This window comes from Cygnus olor, chromosome 14, assembly GCF_009769625.2.
Source record: "Cygnus olor isolate bCygOlo1 chromosome 14, bCygOlo1.pri.v2, whole genome shotgun sequence".
Taxonomy (NCBI): Eukaryota; Metazoa; Chordata; class Aves; order Anseriformes; family Anatidae; genus Cygnus; species Cygnus olor.
In genome coordinates, this window is record NC_049182.1 from 7,180,656 (window position 1) to 7,202,205 (window position 21,550).

Below are 21,550 nucleotides of genomic sequence, written 5' to 3' on the forward strand. Positions count from 1 at the left end.
GTATTATTTGGTTGGAAGAAAAGGCTGAGAGGAGGAGGTGAACTTGCATTTCTTGAGCCTGCTGAGAGTAGTTATGCCATTAGTCTGGATTGCTTCCTGCCAGATCCTGGCATAGCAATTAAAGCGAGGTGGTACAATGGGTTATTGCCCTGGTTTTGAATCCGTGGAGAAAGGGTTCACATCCCGGTCACTCGTTAAAATGAGGGCTGTTAACTAGGTACGTACCAGATTGACATTTTTTTTTTAACCTGGTGGTTTGGGTATCTGTGGTGGCATGTCTGTGTCTTTCTATTCTGCCTCAGCGTGATGGTCACGATAGCAAGAGTGCCGGGCGTTTTGATGTCAATAGTTTTAGCTCTAATATCCCAGCTATCTCAGAAACACCAGATAAATTGATATAAATTGGAGCATCTGCTCAAAAGAGAATGGAAGGGAAGAAAGCTATATTGCTCTCGGGCAACTTCGTATTTTGGTGCTCTTTTCGGTAATTTGATGGTCAAAAGAACCAACTGGTGCAGGTCTTCTAATGTGTTTCTCCAATCTTCAGATCGCATTGCCCGAAACCGCAAGACTATCGTTTGTCCAATGATCGATGTTATTGATCATGACCACTTTGGATATGAGACTCAGGCTGGAGACGCAATGCGAGGTGCATTTGACTGGGAGATGTATTACAAGAGGATCCCTATTCCTCCTGAGTTACAGAAACTCGATCCCAGTGATCCCTTTGAGTAAGTTACTGAAACGCAGCGTGCTAAGAGCTGGCTAACAAAATAACACCCTGCTACAGGGTTGGTTTACACCTCTGTGTATTAGAAACCAGAAGCTGATTGTAAGCTACTTGTTTTTTGGCAGCTGTTTGCTTCGTTGATTTAAAAGAACTGTATTGTGTAGTAGCTGTGAACACTCTCCTTTTCATTGCTATTTTTTGCCACCTTAATTCCCGCAGAAGTTAACATTTCATTTAAAACTGTAGTATGTAACATTTAATGTGGTCATTTATTACTGAGATCTTTCAAACATAACTTAGTATCCCTAATGCTCTGCCAAAAACAACAAGCCAGTGGCAGCTTATATGTCATTCCCAGGTGGGGGGAGAAGAAAACCTAGTGGAATAATTACAGCAATTTTGATGATTGCAGTGCATTGCAGAAGTAAATCTGTGATCAAGTTATGTTCTGCTGTTGCTGTGCTTGCCAACATTGAGACAGTTCTGCTGTCCTTTTTACTTCTGCAGCATAAAGAACAACAACAAAAAACCACCCTTGGAGGTCAAGCTCAATGACTTGATCGTACTACTGAGACAAAGAGCACTAATGTGCAGGATATGGGTCCCTCTGGAAGAGGTTATGTTCTGTCACTTAATGGTGAACTCTCCTGCCTCTTTGGAGGAGAGGCATTTATTGCTTCTGAAATGAGCCTGGTCTGGTCCTCCTCATTTGCAAGTGGGAAATTACTAGATAATGCAAAAACAGTTGCTTGTTCCTGCAGGGCTGCAAATGCACTGTGAACTCCGGGTGGTGAAAAGAATGTTTGTGAAATCTTGCTTTTGTTTTTTAAATGTTTAGCTAGAGATCTGTATCTTTGAATATGTTTGTAATATGGAGTCTGGTTTTTCCTTAAGGTCTCCTGTAATGGCTGGAGGACTGTTTGCAGTCGATAGAAAGTGGTTCTGGGAGCTGGGAGGGTATGATGCAGGTCTGGAGATATGGGGAGGAGAGCAGTATGAAATATCCTTTAAGGTGAGCTATTTTCTCTGGAAATTACTTTTGTTTTGAAAAGTAAGAATTGTTCTGAGACACAGAATGTGAATGATCTATCTTGTCCTTGCTTTTGCGTGTGACTAAAGGTGAAAGAGCTGGGAGTAGTAAGATAGTGTGCAGAAGAATCAGCGATGATGAGGGTCAGTTTTGGAGCGTTAGCTGGGGTGCCCCCGTTCTGTGGTCACAGCTGCAGATGCATGTGCTCTTCCCAGCAAGGGTAAGTCAGCTTGCGTGGAGCTATCTGTAACTGTTAGGCTTTTCGCACTCACCCTAGCAAGAAGATGAAATATTCTCCTTAAGTGAAAGGGATTCAGGCATCTCATTGCTCGCCTGGTTGGGTACCTCAGGCCTGAACTTGAGTTTCCCAGCGATGAGAGTAACTTACTGTCTGTGCTCAATCCATCTGAGTCCTGGCTGCGAGGAACCGAGCCTATTAATTACCCTGAAAGAAATCATCAACAATTGGAATAATAGCGCTGCTGCTGGAAGTGACTTCACATCATTATCTACCTGGCATGGGGACAGCTCTGTTACTTACTGCTTGATCGAGCTGCTCAGTTCGAGGGCTTTAAAGTAAGAGTTAGCCAAAAGCGCATACTAATAGTAACAAGTCACTGTGACCCATAAAGACCACTGGTAGCTGTGTTATCATGGAATATGGCACTCTGAAATACACTCTAGGAAACCCACTGGGATGCCCCACATCGCTTCTTTTCAGTGTTGGGAATCCTTCCCATAGTCTGTGGAGGATTAAGTAAAGATTTCAACATTTAACTCGGGGCCACAACATGGTTTCTCTTTCAGAGATTGAATATATGGTGGATATGGAATATATGAGTATATGAATATATCTCATAGGTGTCTGGATGCCACTGAACTAAGCTAGTTGGCCTCAGCACGGGCCCAGAAGTCAGCAGCAATGCTAGTATAGTGCAGAGTTTAGCTTCAACAGCTGAAATTTTTTATCTGTCTCCCCTGACAAACAGTCGTGGATGATCTCTAACAAAACAGATTCCGAGATCTCAATGCCTCTATGCAATTCAAGGCGTATCAAGCTATAGACAGCAAGCCGTATTACCATGCATATATACAACGTACCACCATACAGCAAACAATTTTTTTCATTCACAAAAAAAACCACGAACTACTAAAGCCACGGTGGAGATCCCTTCTCCTCTGTAACAGCATCAGGGAGGGAGGGAGGGAGGGACTCGCTCTTTGGGGATGTCATTACAGGTAGAGCCATTTATTCTTTGTGTTGCATGTAATGAAATTGTGTAACGGTGTCATTCACTGCAGGAGGCGTAGTGGCAGTATTCAGCCTCTTTTCCTTGGCCCTTTTCAAAAGTGCTGGTTTCCAAGAGTGATGACACTGGCTGGACAAACCCTTTGTCTCTAATGCCCCAGCAGACAGTCACACTGCTTGATCTGCAGGAAATAAGACTGCCTCATTCATCTGTTTGCTTATCCTCTCTGAAGCACGCTGTGTTTTATTGCGGTCCAAAGATGGTAATTTATGGAGGGATAAGTTTGCTTTAATTAATCACTTCAGAGAACCCCTTTTTTTGTCTTTCGTTGTGCAACAGAAAAATGAAGTTTTAACCGAAAGAGGCTCAGTGTATTTTCAGAAATTGAGATAAATTTGATACATTCATCTGTGGCTGATAGATTTAATAATTCTGCTGGAATTGCAAGAATAGAAGGTTTGTTCATAGAATTTATGAAGCTATGACGTTTCCTGGAGAGCTTAGAGCTATGTTCTTACCTTTAGAAGCAGACTGAGATTTTGTAATTAAAGGGGCACTGTCAAACAATTTAAAGCTCTGGGTATAGACGTGGGGTACCTACTTTCACATTATTTATTATCTAATGCGAATTCAGATTCTAAGTGTGCCGAATTTACAGCTCAGCTTTAACAAAGAGTCCATTCCTATGGCTGGGAGTTGTGGGTGCAGGTAATGGTGTATACTGATGGTCTTTGAACCACTGCATCAGCTCCGGCCTTCTCAAGCCTCACCAGGAGGAGATTTTTTTCCCCCCTCAAACACACTCTTTTTTCGGCCACATATGGACTGTACTTTACAGTTTTTTGCCTTTATTTTAAAATCCAGAACTATGTGGCTGAGAGACTGCAAATAAACAAGTTTATTTAGGAGCCTCTTGCCTTTCTGTTCTGCGATCATATGTGTTTCTGTCGTCAGCTAGCTCTGCTGCATTCATAGAGGGAACGTTCAGGCTGAAAACAAGCCAGCAGAGAAACCATCAGTCTTTAGCACCTCAGGAAACATTTAACCAGGAGATGGATCAAACTCCGTTAATAAAAGCCTTGTTTCTTGGATGAAATGTGTACACAAAGCTTCACTAGAAAACATAGCATACAGTGGGGACAAAAAAAATCTAGGCAAATGTTAAATTAGAAATAAATTTCCTAACTTGGGTCCTAACCCTAAACACTGGCAAGCAATCTCGATCCCTTAAAACAGGAATTTCTAGATTAGAAATGACAGAGTCAGTCTATCCGTTTAGGACAAAAACATGCACTCTTCTGACTTGTGTATATCCAGAATAGCTCAGTGTATGTAACCCAGTTCTTTGAAAGGTCTTCCTATGTCAGGTCATGTTCAGGTGCAACAAGAAGATTTCAGTCTTGAATTTTAGTCGCTGGCATTACACCTGTTCAAATGAGCTGCATCCTTTTGTGAACCCTGCATGCAGGATGCTCCAGGCAAAGTACTCTGCGGGTCTGCGTGGTGTGAGAACCATTTTCCTTCATCTCAGTGGATTAACAAATATTAACCTTTGAGTGCATTCTTGCATTTTGAAGAAAGGATAAAAAAGCATGCACAAGTGTTTCTGTGCAGCACTGGCTACATTTCCTTTCTGCTGTCCCTAACTCTACAACCCTAGTTTCTCTGTTCAGTGGTCACTTCTGACACCGTTTCTGGTTGTATCAATGAAGTTAGTGCTGATTGTGGCCTTCGCTGCTTATTCCAGGCACATACTCGTGCTGCTTTCCAGCAGCTCACGTTTGCCCACACTGAAACAGGCCTGGCATTTTGCTTTTTCTTTTCTTAAGCAGCACATCCTGCTTAACTCTAAGGCTCTCAGCTGCAGTAAAGGGTGGCTTCTTTCTCCCTTCCTGTCCCGTTGATGCAGAGATCAGTTTCAGACTGTCAACTAGAATTTTTGCTCCCTGTTCACCGTACGTGCTTGAGTCAGATTTTGGAGTAGCCTTCTACCAAGCACCAGCAGGAAAACGGACATGCACACACCCCTGTCCGCCTGTGAAATGCAATTATTGGAAAGTGCTATCGTTAATCTAAAATGCTCCAGACGATAAGGAGGAGCCGCGCTGGTGTGTGTTGTGCAAACACACAGATCCCAGCACCTCTTTAGTCACCTCAATCTTTTATGGAGCCGTAAGTCCCAGCTGTAACGGCAGCTGATGCTTACAATGCAGAGAATTACAATTTTCCTGAATTACTGTTTGCCCTTGCTTTCATCCTCTCACTTACCTCGTTACGCAGAGAACCCCCTTGGCTTCTCCTCCGTGTCCTTTTCTTCCCACCTTTCAGTGTATGCTCAGACACCCAGCCAGCTTCTCTCCATTGATCCACCCCATGCTCTTTATATTTGTTGTGCCTTGCAGAAGCAGCTTTCTTTTCAAGGCTTGGCTCACTCTTTTGTGTGTGTGTGCTTTTGTGTTTTTTTCTTCCTGTCTTGGGAAGCATTGGCTCATCGTGCTGCAGTCTCTGGAAACCACAAACCTTGTACACCCAGATAATTTGTGTTCACACACCAACCGTGGTATTGTATTGTGTGTTTGAGAGGAGAGGTTTAGCTGTCTTACGTGACATTCTTTTCTGAAATGGCAGAACGGGAATTGGATCAGAATAACATTCCCATGTAGAGAATAGGTGGCGTGTTATCTTGTGCTTTCATAGCAGGCTAGCTAAGTCAAAGGCTCTTGAGTTACTTTATGAATATGGAGTTATGGCTCCCCAGGCCACTGAGAAGACAGAAATAATACCACCTGTGTTATTTACTTCTCCTGTATATGCTTTAATGGTTAGGCTGAGATTGTAGCCATAGAAAAATCTGCTGCAGTATTCCCACTGACCTCACTGTAGCCGGGTTTTCAGTTAATTCCAGCAGATCTGTCAGCTGCTAGATTCCTAACTCAAAATGTAGATTGGTGAAATTGTGCCTGGGGAGGAAGAGAGATTTCCTGCTCTCTCCTAATGAGATCTGGTTAGACCATTTTGTAAAGCCCAGCCTGCCGGACCAGCTTTAATTCTTGTTCTTGCGGCATTGCAGTAAATTGTTGTTTGGAATTAAGTGCATCAAGCTCAGGCTCTGATGTCTGCTGTCATGTCAGCCAGAGAGGTGAGGCACCAGCTCAACCTTCTATAAAACAGCAATGAAAAAAGAAAAGCAACTGGCTCCTTGGCCTAAGGAGGACGCAGTAAGTGGCAGGCAGTGTTACAGCAGAGGCACCGAGAGCTCCCCCCAGACCAGCGCCGTTTCAGCTGTTTGGCAGCGCTGTATTTTTAGCAGTGTAAGTTCTGATGTGTCATGCCTGTGAACTGTGGCCTTGTTTAAAAACAACCAAATATTGCCAGCTGAGTGGAAGTGTTCTCTCAGCTAGCGCGCAGCTATTTTGGGTTTGCTTCGCTAGCAGTTATTCCTTGACAGGCCCTCGAATGTGATTCCCCTGACCTTTAACTCTAACTTTCTAGTGCTTTTGTTAGCTGTGTTTTACTGATACACGTCACACTCTTCCCCTCTCTCCTTTCTTCCAGTTTTATAGATAAGGGCTGGTAATTGTCTTTATGGAGGTTGTAATGAGTTCTGCCACCGCACAAAGAAGCTCGCTAATAAAATAAATCAAAGCAGCAATGAATGAATGGAAAGCATGCTTTTAAAATTAGATTTGTACTGCGAGTGCCACACTGTCACTTGCAGCATGAGACAATATTAAAAAAGCACTGAGTTGGCAAAGTACCTGGAAAGGGTCATGGAGGTCTGCTAGCAGGAATTAAGAAGCCTTCCGCTGGCTCCACATGGCAGTGTTGCAGCATCACTGGGGAGTAAATATTTTAAAGCATGATTAGGAAAGGAGCATGTAAAACTGATCTTAGATTTTACTTATGCAGTAAGTCAGTTGAGTGGCTTTTCTTATTACATGGATTTATGTAGTGTCTTCCTGTGTGCCTGGAGTCGTCTTGTACCAGCGAGGAGCTCTTGGCCCCACCTCTTATCGTTCTGTCTAGCTTCCCATACCCCTTCATCCCGGTGTGCCATACAACGTTTGGGCAGGCAGCAGGGCTAACAAGCTGGTGTTTTCGTTCAGGGTTGCTTTACCCTAAAACGCAGCTGGTTGTGAACCAACGGGGCTTACTTGGTGCTGGTGCAGTGTACGATGTGAAAATACAGGTTGCTGAGGGGTGTTTCCGCCTATGCAACTGAGCTCTAGGCTTTTCAGCTGTTCCTGCAGGTTTTTTTATAGTTCCCAGGTTCTGGACGGATCTGTTGCAGCTCTTACAGCTTTGTACAAACCCTCTATGTCATAGAAACAAACAAAAAAAAAATCCCAGATTCTTCTTTTCTCGGTCTACCTGTTAATATCCTAGTGGTGAAATCACATCATGGCCCTCTGTGGTGGAAAACACAGCAAACAGAGAATACGAAACATTTCTAATTCCACAAGAAACTTCACAGAAGCTGAGTGCAAGTTTCTTTTTTCATATTCATCCCTTCTGCACCAGACTCTTAAGACACAGCAGGGACAAAAGGAATGAAATTCTGTAGGAGTGTTTGTCAACTTTCTTCTTGTCTCTCTCTCACCGTAATGGCATGTAATTAAGTACCTTGAACTTTAGAAGTTGTCTGTGAAAAATATTCCACTAACTGAGAGCAACCAACCTCCATTAAGTTACACACAGTCAGCAAATGACTGTAATTATTAGGGCCAGTAGACAGAGCTGGAACTCCAGAGGACTTTAGTGTCAGAGCTAATAATTATGCAGCAGCCTTGGCCAAATATTTCTCTTCCGAGCTAAGTATTTAATATTGTCACCGTGGAATATTAATAGAATTGCCTGCTATGTGTGAAGCTGTTGACTAAGCTCATCGTACGGTGAACTGTGGTGGCTCAAATTAGCCACAGTGAATGGAGAGCTCAAGAGCTCTGCATCAGCTTGCAGCAGCAGCAGGCCTTCTTTAACACTGCTGCCTTGGGGGTATTAACACAAGATGTAGGGACAAAACGAAGGCCATTCAATGTCGTGCTTCCAGAATTCAGAAAAGCATTTGGCTTGCGTAGTGAAGAGTACTTTCTTTCACTATTGATTAGACATCTCTGGGAAGCACATATCAATATATTTCTTAAACCTAATGCAGGAGATTAGCTGCTTCAGAAATGTCTCCTTTGGTTTCACTTGTTTGGGCAAAATGACTACACCCGGGCTATAAATAAGGAATAACAGAAAGTTGTTGCAGACTGTTGGCACAAAGTGAAGTCTTCCCAGATGGGGAAGGAAACTTCTGGGTGTAATCCAGACATTAATCAAGCCTGAAGGTAGTCATCTTTAACTAGCAGTGTGTTTCACTGACTTTCTGAGGACTTTTTTTAAGGCAAATTATGTTTTCACCAGGAAGGGATTTCTGCTTAATTGTAAGGTTGCAAGAGCAATGAGTGCCTGTCAGCAATAAAACCATAAGAGCGATATCCCAGACTTTGCAGTGATAACCACCAGGAAAAGTAGCAGGTCTTTACTGCTTTCTGGCACTGGAGCAGGCTCGTGAATTCCCTGGAGCATTTTTCATAAGACCTGACCTGTACTGTAGACATGGCCTCCCATATAAACAGTCTATACCCAGGATCTTATATGGCAGTCCAGTTTAATTATTATGATCACTATTGCTGTAATAACATATGTCAATTGAAAGTGTGCTGTTCTCTGGATTATTTTCTGTTCTTTCCTCTAAGAAACACAAAATTAAACTGTTTAGACATCGGGCTTGATAGTACTTGCAGTAAATCAGGGCTTGCATGGCTCTAATCAGGTAGTTATAGGATTTGAGACTAAAGCAAGGAGGGAGGATATTTCAGAGAGAGTGTACTTTGAAGTTAAAAAAAAAAATCTGGGTTAAGCTTTTTTATAACTTGAAAGTCTTTCTTGTTTTTTTCTCCATATAACCAAGAGTGAATCTATCTCTGCTGTTTCACAGGTATGGATGTGTGGGGGTCGTATGGAGGACATCCCTTGCTCTAGAGTTGGCCATATCTACAGAAAATATGTTCCTTACAAGGTTCCAACAGGAGTCAGCCTGGCAAGAGTAAGTGGCAGCAACGTTCCCCCTCACCCTGCGTGTGATCAGACAGCAGCCTCTTGGAAGGTTTTGCAAAGCAAAAGCTCTTCTATTTTCTCCATCTCTTAAGCTACAAAAGATGTCCATCCGCAATGTGACTGTGCCATTGTCTTCTGTTACCCCACAATGGGAGGAAAATTGAGGCTTGTAGTACACAAATTGTACTTGTACAGGGGTCAAATGGAGCAGTTGTCGCAGAGGAGGATGTCTAGCACAAAGGGAAGAGAGTCTAGGGAAGCTACAGACACGTTCACACAGCTCCATGCTCAAAATACCAGCTATTGCTAGGTGTTGAGAAAGAGCTTTGCAATCAGGCACTTGATATGGAATCACCAATAAAAAAGCAAGGTACAGTTTTATTTGTATAATAATTCAGTCATTTTAGTTGTGCTCTCCAAGAGCAGCAGGCTTCAGCGTGCTGATTGTCTTTCGGTGATTGAAAGACCTCTCAGTTTCAAGCATCACAGACCACTGAATGAGCAAGCTGTAATTCTCTACGATGGAAGTTCTGTGCCATCTTATTTTTTAATCTAGCATACCCCAAAGAGGAAAGAGCCTTCGCTTATTGTGCAGTAGCTTTGTCCAATTAATTTCTCAAATTGAGAAGGGATTGCATTGCCCTCTGGTGGGGAGAAGAAAAATCAGAGGAGCAGGAAGGCTGCAAAGCTATAAACCACAAGAAGATACCTTGCTGTCGTGCAGTCTTACAGCTTGCACAGTGTTAAAATGTTTCTCAGTTTAATAGCATTGCCCTAGTTATAGATTTGAGTTTATTACCCAGCCCAGCAATGACCTGTCAGAGGGACAGAGCGCTCTCCTGTCTGTGCCATCTCTTCAGGAAGGAGCTATATTTCTTCTGATTCAGTATTTGTCTCTTGCATACTTCCCCAGTGCTGGAAGGAAATGGTTGACAGGTGCAGGGAAGGCTGTTTCTTGGCATCTAAGATTATAAAAGTCACCTTGAGATGAATGCCTGCTCTTTTTTGTGCAGGCCGCACTTGGGGCAGGGTCAGCGCACTGCTCGTTTTTAACACTCTAATTTATTTTGGCAATGGGTGACCACTGCTGGACTGACTGCCTCCAAGCGAGGTGAGCAGTGCTGTTGGGTCGCTGAAGTCATGACTACACGTGGCACATTTCTATGTGGCACCAGGACTGTCCCTAGTAATGTCAGAGAGCACTCCGAGGTCCGAGGGTCTGCTGGGTGCCTGATGGCAAGCAGTAGGGCTGGCTCAGGAGGGTGGTGTGTGGTCATTGCTAGGTTGGAATCACTCGGTTGGATTAGGGCAATGTTTTAGCATTACAGCGATACTTGAATTCAGCATGTGCAGATATCTGTGTTTTCCCCAGAAGAAGAGAAGTCTCATTGCAGAGCCAATACAAAGCTGGAGTTAACACTGATGCGACAGGCGTGATTTTGGGGGGGATATTGGTTTGGTTTTGTGGGATTGCTGTGCAGATCAATGTGAAATATTCTGCTGCCAGGGAGTAAACCCTTTGCTTCTGTTCTCAGTGGTCATCCCCTGAAAGCTGCGTATTCCTACCGTATCTCAGAGTTTCTCTTAAACAGCTTTTTACGCAAGGAAACCAAAAAAGAGTGGTAAGAATATTGTGAACTGAAGCTTTCCAGAAGGGAGTAGTACAAATCCCATTCCTAGGTGAATATAAAATACAATAGGAAAGATATAAGGAAGAAGCTTTTTGTCAGGGACCTTTGAATGACCAGTGGTATTTACCAGCATCATTCTATGAGTTGCCTTTTTTTTATTTTGAAAAATAAAAAAAAATAGAAAACCAACTTTTGATTAATGTTGTTTTTCTTAGCCACAAGGAACTAGATATAATGGCCAAGTGCCAGGATTCTGTTTTGACCTCAGCTGAAAATATCTTTCTAAAAGTCCCCTGGAACTAGAGAATAATAAAAATAATCTCTCTCCTAAAGCTGGAGAGAAAGAGTGGATGTGAATGAAAATCCTTCCTGAGCAAAAACAGGAGAGCTGTTCTGAATGCTAATGTCAGTAGTTTGTACAGAGATCTCTCATCTGTTTTTTTTTTTCCCCCTGGTTTTCCCACATGGCTGTTACCCCCACAGAACCTGAAGCGGGTGGCTGAGGTGTGGATGGATGAGTACGCAGAGTACATCTACCAGCGCAGGCCTGAGTACCGGCACCTTTCTGCAGGGGATGTCACGGCTCAGAAGGAGCTCCGCAGCAACCTCAACTGCAAGAGCTTCAAATGGTTCATGAGCGAGGTGGCGTGGGACTTGCCCAAGTTTTACCCACCGGTGGAGCCTCCAGCAGCTGCCTGGGGAGAGGCAAGTTTGGGGTCTGAAATGTGCAGTGGGCAAACAGGCTCAAAGTGTTTCAAAGACCAGAATTCCCGTACCGTTATGTTGGCCTGCTCAATGAAAGCAGTGAAACAACAGTTTCTATTAGTGCAGATATAGGAGGGAAAAAATAGAAAAGAAAAGAAAAGAAAAGAAAAGAAAAAAAAGAAAAAGAGAGAGAGACTTGGCTTGGTCTGTATGTTATGTATTTAGTAAAAGGCAAAACACGCCAATGGGGAGAACTAGGAATAGGAGGCAGCTGAGCAATAGTAGAAATCTTGTATTTCCAAAGGGCTACACAACTGTTCTGAGCTGCTCTGCTCATTGGTTTTCCCATCTGAAAGCCAGGAAAGTCATCCCTGGTTTGAAAGTCAGCTGTGTTCTGGGGAAGAGGCACCTCAGGAGTGAAGTATTGGATTGTTGTACACAACACAGCAGGCTCTACGGTTGTGTAGCTAATGATTTTTGCTGTGTCCTGCAGGTTATTTTACAGCTGGCAGTGGGTCCCATTTTGAGTTCCTATGCTTTCTTCTAGCTGCTGTCTGCAAGCTCAGATATATAGTTAAACAAGGAGTCGTAAAACTGTTTCCATACAAATACCACCACTATTTGAGGCAGTTTGTCTTCTTTTCTTTTGTCTGTCACTTGATAAGAGCAGGAGATCCAGTGACTAATTTGCTGTTTCAGATTCGCAATGTAGGAACTGGACTGTGTGTGGATACCAAGCATGGAGCCCTGGGATCCCCACTGAGGCTGGAAAGCTGCGTGAAGGACAGAGGGGAGGCAGCGTGGAACAATGTGCAGGTAACAGTTTGAGAAGCGAGGCCATTGCAGAACTCTGTCGGGTGAGCAGAGGGTGCTGTGCACCCCAAGACTCACATGCTGATTTTATTTGATGGGTTTGGTAGCCCGATGTGGCATTTTTGCTTGTGGCAGGGTCTGGAGCCTGGCGGACTGTGCAGGGCTTTTACCTCCGCTTTGAAGTTCTCGGAGTAAACAAAAGAAAGCACAAGAAAACAATATGCCAAAATAATAAAAGAAACCAGTAACAAGGCAGCTGTAACATGTAACAAAGTGAATATTAACTTCAAAGGTTGTGCTGAAAGAAGTGATAAAGGAGCATCATGCATATTAATAAAGCTGCAGGAGCATTCAATAACTGCTCGCTATCATCCTCTTGACAGGAGGCAAATACATTATAAACACCCAACCGTTGCTGGAGAGAGATGAAACCAGCCAGGCTATAGATTCACCCTCCCGACATATAAGGTGCCAGAAACGACAGCTTTATTGTAACAGAAGGGAGGGAAATATTAGTTTGTCTAAAGTGTAGTAGCTGAGCTGAGAAAAGATCAAGAAAACAATGCCTCTATTGCAGAGCCATGCGTAACTCTTCGGGGGAATGGCTTCAGTACTAGGAGATAACGTGTTGCTGCATATCAATTTTGATGCATGAAAACTAGAAACCAATTTACTCGGGCACGGTCCAAAACTAAGCCTCTGCTGTGTCAGGAGGATCTTAAACAATTAGTGTTGGCTTATGCTGAGGAGGAGAATGCGTTTTGGATTTTTGCGTTGCCTTGAACCTAAATGATTATGGTAATTTCTGTCACAAGAGAGGCTTAAAGGGAGACAGGAGCAAAGCAGCTTCTTTATGCCAAAGTTTTTGGCCACACTGCTTCAAGTAGTAGCGCTCTGCTCATTACCAGTCTTTCTTACTGTCCCACGAGATCCTCTCTGAATTGAGAGCCATTCCCTCACCTGGGTCCAAAAGGAGCCCCCAGAAGACCCCTTCCCCATGGGGACTGAGGGGGAGCGTGCTGGCCAGCAGCCCTGCAGCTCCACATTGACTGGTGCTGGTCACAGGGGACGCTTGCACCTTTACCAGAGATGCCGTTCTGTCAACGTAGGAAGCAGAAGCTTCACACCAGCACCTGCATTTAAACACATTTGTTATCTCTTGTGAGATTCAGCCTTACAATGCTTAAAGCATATGCGGTAAGCAAAGCCGTGATCATCATAAGATGCAGCTAGACCATGCTCCTGTTTCAAGCTGTGGTTGAAAGCAGGTGCTAGGGGAGCCGAGCATTCACGGGGTGGTACATCCATCAACAGTTCCCCCGTGTTCTGACTGTGGTTTAAAGATGTGCTGGCATCCAGCAGCTTTCATTGAATACATGATTTTGCCAGGCATTTGATAGGTTATGCCTAGTCACTAGAGCTAAAACCCTTTCTCTTCTTTTCCGTGGTATCCCTCCTTTTACTTCACCCCAACAAAAAGAGGTCTGGAAGGACTAAGTCAGTGCAGGGTCAGTAGAAGAGAGCACCAGGAAGCACTGACCTAGCGTTTACCCTTCCAATACTCCTGTGAGGTGGGATGGGAAGCTGTGGACCTCCTGGTGCCTGGTACCAGAAGGCACAGGGCAAACTCAAGGTGACTGCAGGCTGCCTGTGCAGACTTGGATATTTACTGCCGGTGTTAACTCAGAGCTCCTGTAGCTCTCCCCCTTTTTTTTTGCTAGCTGCGAAGTGCTGTAATTGGTCAGCTGCTCACTTAATCCATGATGTATGTCTGCATTGCAGAGACATTCAAGGCTGCTATTAGTACCCAAGCTAACTAGCATGGCCGCGTGCAGCAGCGCAGCCTCATTTAGCATGCTGTGTGGCAGTCCGCGGGGTAGCTCTTACGGATCCCCCTAGTCAGCAGTCCCTGTCCCCAGAGGGGAAAGCAGTCTTTCTCCAGGATAGTTTTGTCCTTTCCCTGAAGCAGTCCCCACCCTGCGGGCAAAGAAGGCGATGTCGTTGTGCTGGTGGAAGCGCTGTGCCCAGTACCTGCCGTCCTGAGGGTCCGCTTTGTCCTAGCAGGTATTCACCTTCAGCTGGAGAGAAGACATCCGTCCCGGGGACCCTCAGCATACCAAGAAGTTTTGTTTTGATGCCATTTCCCACAGCAGCCCTGTGACCCTCTACGACTGCCACGGGATGAAGGGGAACCAGCTCTGGAGATACAGAAGAGTGAGTGTGTGCGCGCGTGCACACGCATGTGTGTTCATTAAGGTGTCAAGTTGCCTGTAGGCACCTGAGTCTCCTTCAAATGCCACCACCCGTGTTTTATTTGTCTCTTAGTCACTGTGCCGTTAATTACCCTTGATCAGAAAGAGTTGACTGCCCTGCTTCACGGGTTAGGAATGGTGAGCGCAGCTTCTCCAGGGCTTGCTAAGCAAAAGGGCATTGTCCTTGCAGTCCCGTCCACGGCTGGCGGTGAGGTGTTGCAACACCCTTGCAAAACCAGTTTGCAAAGGAGCGTGCTGCGTTTACTGGCTTGTTCTGAGCACTAGAAGGTCACGCCAAAAGTAGATAAGGGTTTATTCATCCTCCTACTAAGCAATGCTTTTGTTGCAAACAGGTAAGCAAATTCTTGATGGAATGCCGTGTCCTAGCCCTTGCAATCTGCACACACAGTGCTGCAGCAGGAAGAGAGCCTGGTGCTGGAGCACCTGCTCTCAGCAGTAGCTTTGGACCTTCCCAATGCAGATGTGAGCATTGGGTTCAGTACTGCAGCAAGGGAGGGGGTGGAAATGGACGTGCTACTTAACAACCGGTTAAGTGTGGAGCTTCTTCAGACAGGTTCAAGTGACAGAATGGCTTGCCTTAGTTTTTAAGACTTTTTTCTGTTGGTTTTAAAACAGCTCTGTTTCTCTGCTTAGCGACCTCACCTGAAATTTCTCTTCTCCAGGACAAGACCCTGTACCACCCAGTAAGCAGCAGCTGTATGGACTGCAGTGAGAGTGATCGAAAGGTCTTTATGAATAGCTGCAACCCCTCATCTCCAACGCAGCAATGGATATTTGAACATACAAACTCAACCGTCTTGGAAAAATTTAACAGAAATCTTGATCTTTAAAAAGACTGACTGTATATAAATACATATATATATATATTTTACAATTATAGTTTTTACTGGGGAGGGTTACAAAAAATTTTTTTAAGGATACTTTTTTTTAACAGTTAATGAAGGTAAAAGGGAGAATCTCAGGAGAAGGTAAACTAGCAGGCCAGTCTTTATTGTGAAGATGCTGCATCCTTCTCTTCTGGGGATGGTGGAATTCTAAAGGCTTTGCCAGAGCCATTTCTGTGCTGAGACTGGAATAGAAACTCTGTTTTTAGAGGAGTCTGAATGTTGATTCCAACTGCTTTTTTTTTTTTAAAATGTTTTATTTCCCGTCTAGGTTTGGCATTAAATGATTTTTTTTCTCCAGGACCCTCAAAGTACAGTACTTTATGTAGCTGCTATGCAACCTGCTGAAGCATTCCCGCTTAGGTGCTTTATCTTCCAAAATCCATCTAAGTAAAATCTTGAACACAAAATTTAATCCTCTGATGTCACAGACATTAAAAAAAAAAAGACATCAAAATGTGAAACAAAATGATTTTTTTTGCCTTAAACCAAAATATATTTCAAACAGGTTGGCTGTTATTACTTTCCCAATGATAGCTGTGATAAAGGAATGAGCTCTAGAGGAAATGCAGCCAAGTGTTGGGGTTATCACCGTGGTTATTAGCGATGAGGAATCTGGGTTTCTGCTCCATTCACTTTACAGTCACTTTGTCACTCGCTGTTGAATCCTCAAGGTGAAAGATTAGCAGAGAGTTTTTAAGTGAGCACAGTTCTTACAGGTTAAGGTTTTTGTTAGGAGCCTTTGGATATCGAATTCACCTCTTACACCCCATCTTTTTAGCATGGACACCTCCGGAGTTTCTCAGAGTTAAACACAAAGGCAATTTTATTTTTTCCTTTAGAGGCTAACTTAATTCACAATTGGTGTGAGCGGATTAATTCAGGATAATTGAGTCAGGGCTGAGATTAGCCATTGTTTTGTATCCATTTATTCATCAGTCTGTATGTAGTTTATTCCAGTGATGAGTCCTGTGGTCAGTGGTGGTGTAGGTTTGGGGGAGCATGCTCTTAATCTCTCTCTCCCTTTCTGTACAGCTCACTGTGACAGGAGATCTGTTTGCTTAAGCAGAGGTGTGGGATCAAGGGGCTGGTTTCACCGGTACCCTGTCCTTGGGTAGTCAGTTTGCAGCACAAGGTATTACCCTTCTGGTTGGGCTGCAGGATCGACCAGACACTGAAACAGAATTATCTCATCCCAAAAGCTGGAAAAAAAGAGTGGAGTGCTGACACTGAAGGATGAACAAAGGACCATTGGTTTCAAGTCTATCTAAAAGTGAGTGTTTAAAAAAATGAAACAAAACACTGGTTGAAAATGAAGTTGTTGCAAAAACATTTAATAATTCAGTTAACTTATACTGAAGGCAGCAGTGACATTTTCTAGCAAAAGCTGTGAATGATGGTGCAGTTAACCTTTCGCAAAGATGCTACCTAAATCAATGCAACTAGGCCTTTTCCAATAATCATCCAGTTCCACAGTTTGTCCAATCGTCCATTCAGTAATGTTGCAGGAAGAGGTAGTGTGCAGTTGCCTCCGGGAGTGAAAGGCTGAATCGTTCAGGGCAAGAGCAGTGTACCCCTTTGGGACTCTAGATAAACACAGTTAATGGACCTGCCCTCCTCGTTGGGGCAGGGAAGCTCTGCTCTGACAAATCTTTTCTGTGAAATCAAGATTTTTGCCTAGTGTCAAGAATCAGTCAGGCTGGCTCCCACCTTTGCAGAGCTCCGCAAGAAGCCCTTTCTCCTGTTGCCAGCTGTAGGACCACTACCTGCGTTTTAGATGTCTCTGAGGCCACATAGTGCTGTGTCTGTGAACTGGGAGCAGACTAGGACATGACTACCTGCATTTCTAGTGCTCGAGTCTGATGTATTGACTGTGAGGTCAAAATCATTTCCACCTTTGTATCCTCACAGTCGAAGCTGTATCTGACCTGTGCTGCCAATTCACCTGGTTTGTGCTGTTACAGAGCAGGGGAAAATGGGCATTGCAGGTGGGACTGGAGTTGCCAAATGTTTTAGTGTCCAACGTTTTGGGAGTGAAGAAAGGCAAAAAGCTCTAGGCTTTCCTTGTGACAGTTCTGCAGCAGTATTGCAATGGAATTGAGACCAGTGTTGATGTCTTATGTCCTCAGTACCTACGATCTGTCTGTCATTAGGATCCCTTTTCATTTCTGTGGGAGAGAGTGCCACTTCCCAGTGCTTTGTGTCCAACTTGCTTTCCTTAAGTTATTAATGCTCTCAGTGGTCTAGTAATGTTGACTGTGGATCACTACATGGCCTGACTAGGTGTCTTTATGAATGTTTTAGTACCTGTGGAACAAGAAGCTGTTTGTCCATGAGCAGTGCAATTTTTTTTTATATATATAATTGGAACACAATCAGCAAGTGATGTACATGGACATAGGGCATTCTGATTGCAGCTTGCAGCTTTCTGTGTCTTAGTTTTCTAACAAGAGGATTAGTTTCTGTTTCTAAAATGCATGGCTTGCTTTGTACTTGGGCTCACCTTGCGAAGAGAGCTTCGAGTCCTAGCTGATTAGCTTGCTGGATGCTTGCTTCAGAGAGAACTACAGTAATGAGCAGGTCTTTTACCACAGAGTGATCTTAATTTGGTGAGAAAGGACAGCTCTTGGTAGTATGCACCGAAAGATTAGGGAATGTTGAGGCGTTTCTTGCTTGACAGCCAACCACCAGTACGAGGAAACTGGAGCTGTGGGGTGACTGGTCCCACTGGGTCCTTCTCAGTGTGGTTGATCTCATCTGTTTTCTCAAGATTTGCCATCTGAATTTGTAAGTACCCCACAAATTCTGTACACTTCTGAATGGCTCGCTGGGCTTTGAGCTGTTAATTTATTTACATCAATTAAAAGTTTCAATACCCTAGAGGCTTTGCTGACTAATGAGAAGACTTAATATAGCCAACCATTCACTGATTGAGAAATAGAAGCTGTGTTTCACAGTCTACATCTTTTAATCGAGCCTTTGCTGGGCAAACTGGTTAATTATTCCAATTACCTTTGGTTATTTGTAAGCAAAATTGCTAAAGCATGAATACATAAGCAAATCTTCATATCTGCATGCAAGTCAAGACTGGAGATTAAATACCAGTGATTATCTAATGCAAAATAAATGCTTTTCCTTTTTCCCCAAAAAATATTCAAACAAACCCTCACTCCATGGCTGCATAAATTCTGCTGCTTTTAAATATCAGAATCCCAGACGGGAGTGGGATCCCTGGATGTGTGTTATGTCGCATAATAATACTTTGATTTGCTCTTGAAGTTCTTGGTTTGTACAGGTGCTAATCTCTAAGGTCTACAGACAGTAATAGGTTTGGGGACCTCATATGTGCAAGGTGCCCTTTTTCATGCCTGGGCATTTAACTTTCTTTTCCACACCATAATAGAAGAAAGTGTGACCCTTACCGAATGGGGGAATACAGCATCATTAAAATAAAGATGTGCCTTTTTAAATGTAAATGTACAGCAAATGCTTAAACTTGAACCATTTCCTAGTGCCTTGCTGGACAAGAGAGAAGAGGGGTAGGGGTTGGGGGGATAAGGATGTATGAGAAAGCTTGACTCGTGCAGTGTTCGTGTGTGTGTGTGCTTTTTTTTTTTTTTAAATGTTTGACTCCAAGTGCAAAATCTGTGTGGATGACAGTAATTCAGAAGCTCCCGAGTTTCCTCTGTTAAATTGATGTCATTAATGATTTGGGGGCGGTAGGACAGATGGTGTCTCTCCTCATAGGAAGACTTGGAAAGAGTGGCAGCTTCCTTCTGGTACGCTGTGATGACTAAAGCTAGACCAGAGCATGTTTTAGTTAGCTGCTGGATGTTTCACCTCATGGCGAAGGCTAATACATTTCACTGGCTTGCAAGGTCCTGCCTTTTATGTTCTAAGTAGCCAAATCAGAAATCACAAATAGTCCCAAGGGCACATCAAATCTCTGGCAGAAGTGTCTTACAGACAGTCGACACCTTCCATCCCTGAGAAACCTTTAAAGGGTGCGTTCAAATCTTTAATACAGAAGTAGCAAGAAAGCAATTTCTCCCCTTATCTTTCTTCCTGGTTTGTTTTGCTGTAATGTCTGTGCTCGGGACTTTGCTTTCCTTTAGTGGAAAGTTCCAGTCAGCAAACTTTGCTCTTCCCTGCTGCCCTGAGACATCAATGTGCTGAAAGTCACATAGGCAGCACCAGCCACCAGTACTGCAGGAACACGGTGCTCTCATGGCAACTGCGGGATCATTAAAGTAGTTCTGCTGGCTCGCATCACTGAGGGGAGATGAGGGATATATCCTAAAAGTCGTACTGGGCAATTGCATAACTGCTGGGTTAAAAGGGAGAAGCCTTTATTTTAAATTGTCTTTCAGGATACGGACAGACACTTGAATGGTTTTGACTGGAGAGAACAGCCCCTAGCAGTCAGCCTGTCGTGCTTTCTTGCATTCAAAAGAGTGCTGGTAGTTATGTCTGAAACAGTCTGGCTTTGCTAGCAGGGGATTCAAGTGTGCCATCCATTCCCACCCGCCGCGGTTCATGTTCCTACTCACCTACTGTGTTTCTATCTACTTGTGACAAAGCCTGATGGTGCCTAAGTCGGTCCTTACCTGAGAAGCAGCAGGTTGGCTTTCCATTTTAACAGTTATTTAGCATGGCAAGCTTCTTCAATGCTTCTTAAATCATTGGCAAGTTGTTGACAAAATGGTGAATAGCTTTAGGTTATTATCAGAGTCTGTGGAGGTAGTGTTTAATGGCCTTTCACAGGATATGTAGTAACAGGGGGGGGTGGACTGGGGGGCAGGAGCACGAGGTCCTTTTCCATTTCCCAGTGGCCTATTGCTTGATTCTAAGCAAGGCGAGTCTGTGTGCTGCAATTTCCCAACTTGTGTAAGATTTAGCTTTAAGTGCTTTACCTTGCCACCTTAGTAAGTGTCGAGTCCATATTTTTAAAACAAATTTCAAGTCTTCACCTGCTTCAAGCGGAGGGGAGAGATGCGATGGGTGGAGAACGGGAAAGCTGAGATCCAAAATTTCCATCAGCGTTCAGTGCTCAGTTGTCTATTCATTTCACATTCTTCATTAACCGGTCAGATTGACTTCCTTTATAAGTTTAAAGTGTAACTGAAATAAATTCACCTTCTGCTTCGATTGCTCCTTTATAGTGTCACACTTTAACTTGGAGATCTGTGTACGAAACTAGGCAACAATAGATTATGGAAATCCAAATAAAAATCCTGTCTGTTTTTTAACTCTGCCTCTGCTAGTTGAGTATGCTCCTTTAATCACTGCATTTGAGCTTTCTTGATGCTTCTGTATTACCCAAAAGGCTTCAATGATTCCAGCAGATGTGAGGGATTTGGGAGTTTTATTTAAAGATACCGGATCTGTGTGGTCTCACAGTTACTAGTTCAACTCCAGGGAAAAAAAAAAAAAAAAGAGTTCTAATCCCAATTAGTGAGCAAACAAATGCGAACTTCAACCACAATAAAATCATGCTAAAAAAATGATCAAGCTAATTAGTCTAAAACATTAGCCCTTATTATAACAGTAACAAATAGCTTTAGCCTGTGGGGTGGTGAAGGGAATTTGTTTTAAAATGCATTCTCCAGGATCTTGGTGATAAGGTCTAAGTTCGTCTATTTCTTGTATTGCATGCATTTTATCTGTAAAACTGGATGGTGCCTCTTGAATCAGTGTATATTTATTTCTGTGCATATTAGGACCAACAGCCTAATATCTGGGGGTGGTAAAGGAATTGTAGCACTTTAATGTAGTAGCTTTCATAAACTGGGAATCATTGATAGAATGCCTAGTGTTTTTAAAGTTGAATGGACTTCCTTTTATAATATATTTAAAATAAATTTTTAATGTGTTTTCTGAAACTGTGTATGCAGAAATGACTGTTCATGCCTGTTTTGCTCTGGTGATTGATTTCCCTTCTCTCTACTTTTATGAGAAGAAGCTTAGTTACCCTGGTCTGACATTTCTCTACTGTAGGATTCCTGCCATGTCACACGCTGCTTTTCTCCAACCCCACTGGGAAACATCCTTCCCAGCTGTCCTTTGTATTGGGTTATAAATTTCAGGGTTTACTGCTTTCATGCCTGAACACTGTGTTGGGCATACTTG

General features: G+C 43.5%; 1 protein-coding gene across 3 annotated transcripts in view; it reads left to right on the top strand.

Moving 5' to 3' along the window:
* GALNT10 (polypeptide N-acetylgalactosaminyltransferase 10) overlaps nucleotides 1-20,911 on the top strand; it is an 86,215-nt gene extending 65,304 nt beyond the window's left edge. For 2 of the 3 annotated variants that reach the window (XM_040573421.1, XM_040573424.1), the window contains exons 6-12: nucleotides 548-731; nucleotides 1,625-1,742; nucleotides 8,997-9,104; nucleotides 11,230-11,451; nucleotides 12,151-12,267; nucleotides 14,326-14,478; nucleotides 15,200-20,911. In XM_040573421.1, the coding sequence (XP_040429355.1) occupies nucleotides 548-731; nucleotides 1,625-1,742; nucleotides 8,997-9,104; nucleotides 11,230-11,451; nucleotides 12,151-12,267; nucleotides 14,326-14,478; nucleotides 15,200-15,367 (1,070 nt within the window). In that variant the 3' untranslated portion in view covers nucleotides 15,368-20,911. The remainder of the gene's footprint in view (nucleotides 1-547; nucleotides 732-1,624; nucleotides 1,743-8,996; nucleotides 9,105-11,229; nucleotides 11,452-12,150; nucleotides 12,268-14,325; nucleotides 14,479-15,199) is intronic. The other variant, XM_040573422.1, reaches the window with a different exon arrangement.
* The last annotated feature ends 639 nt before the right edge of the window (nucleotides 20,912-21,550 follow it).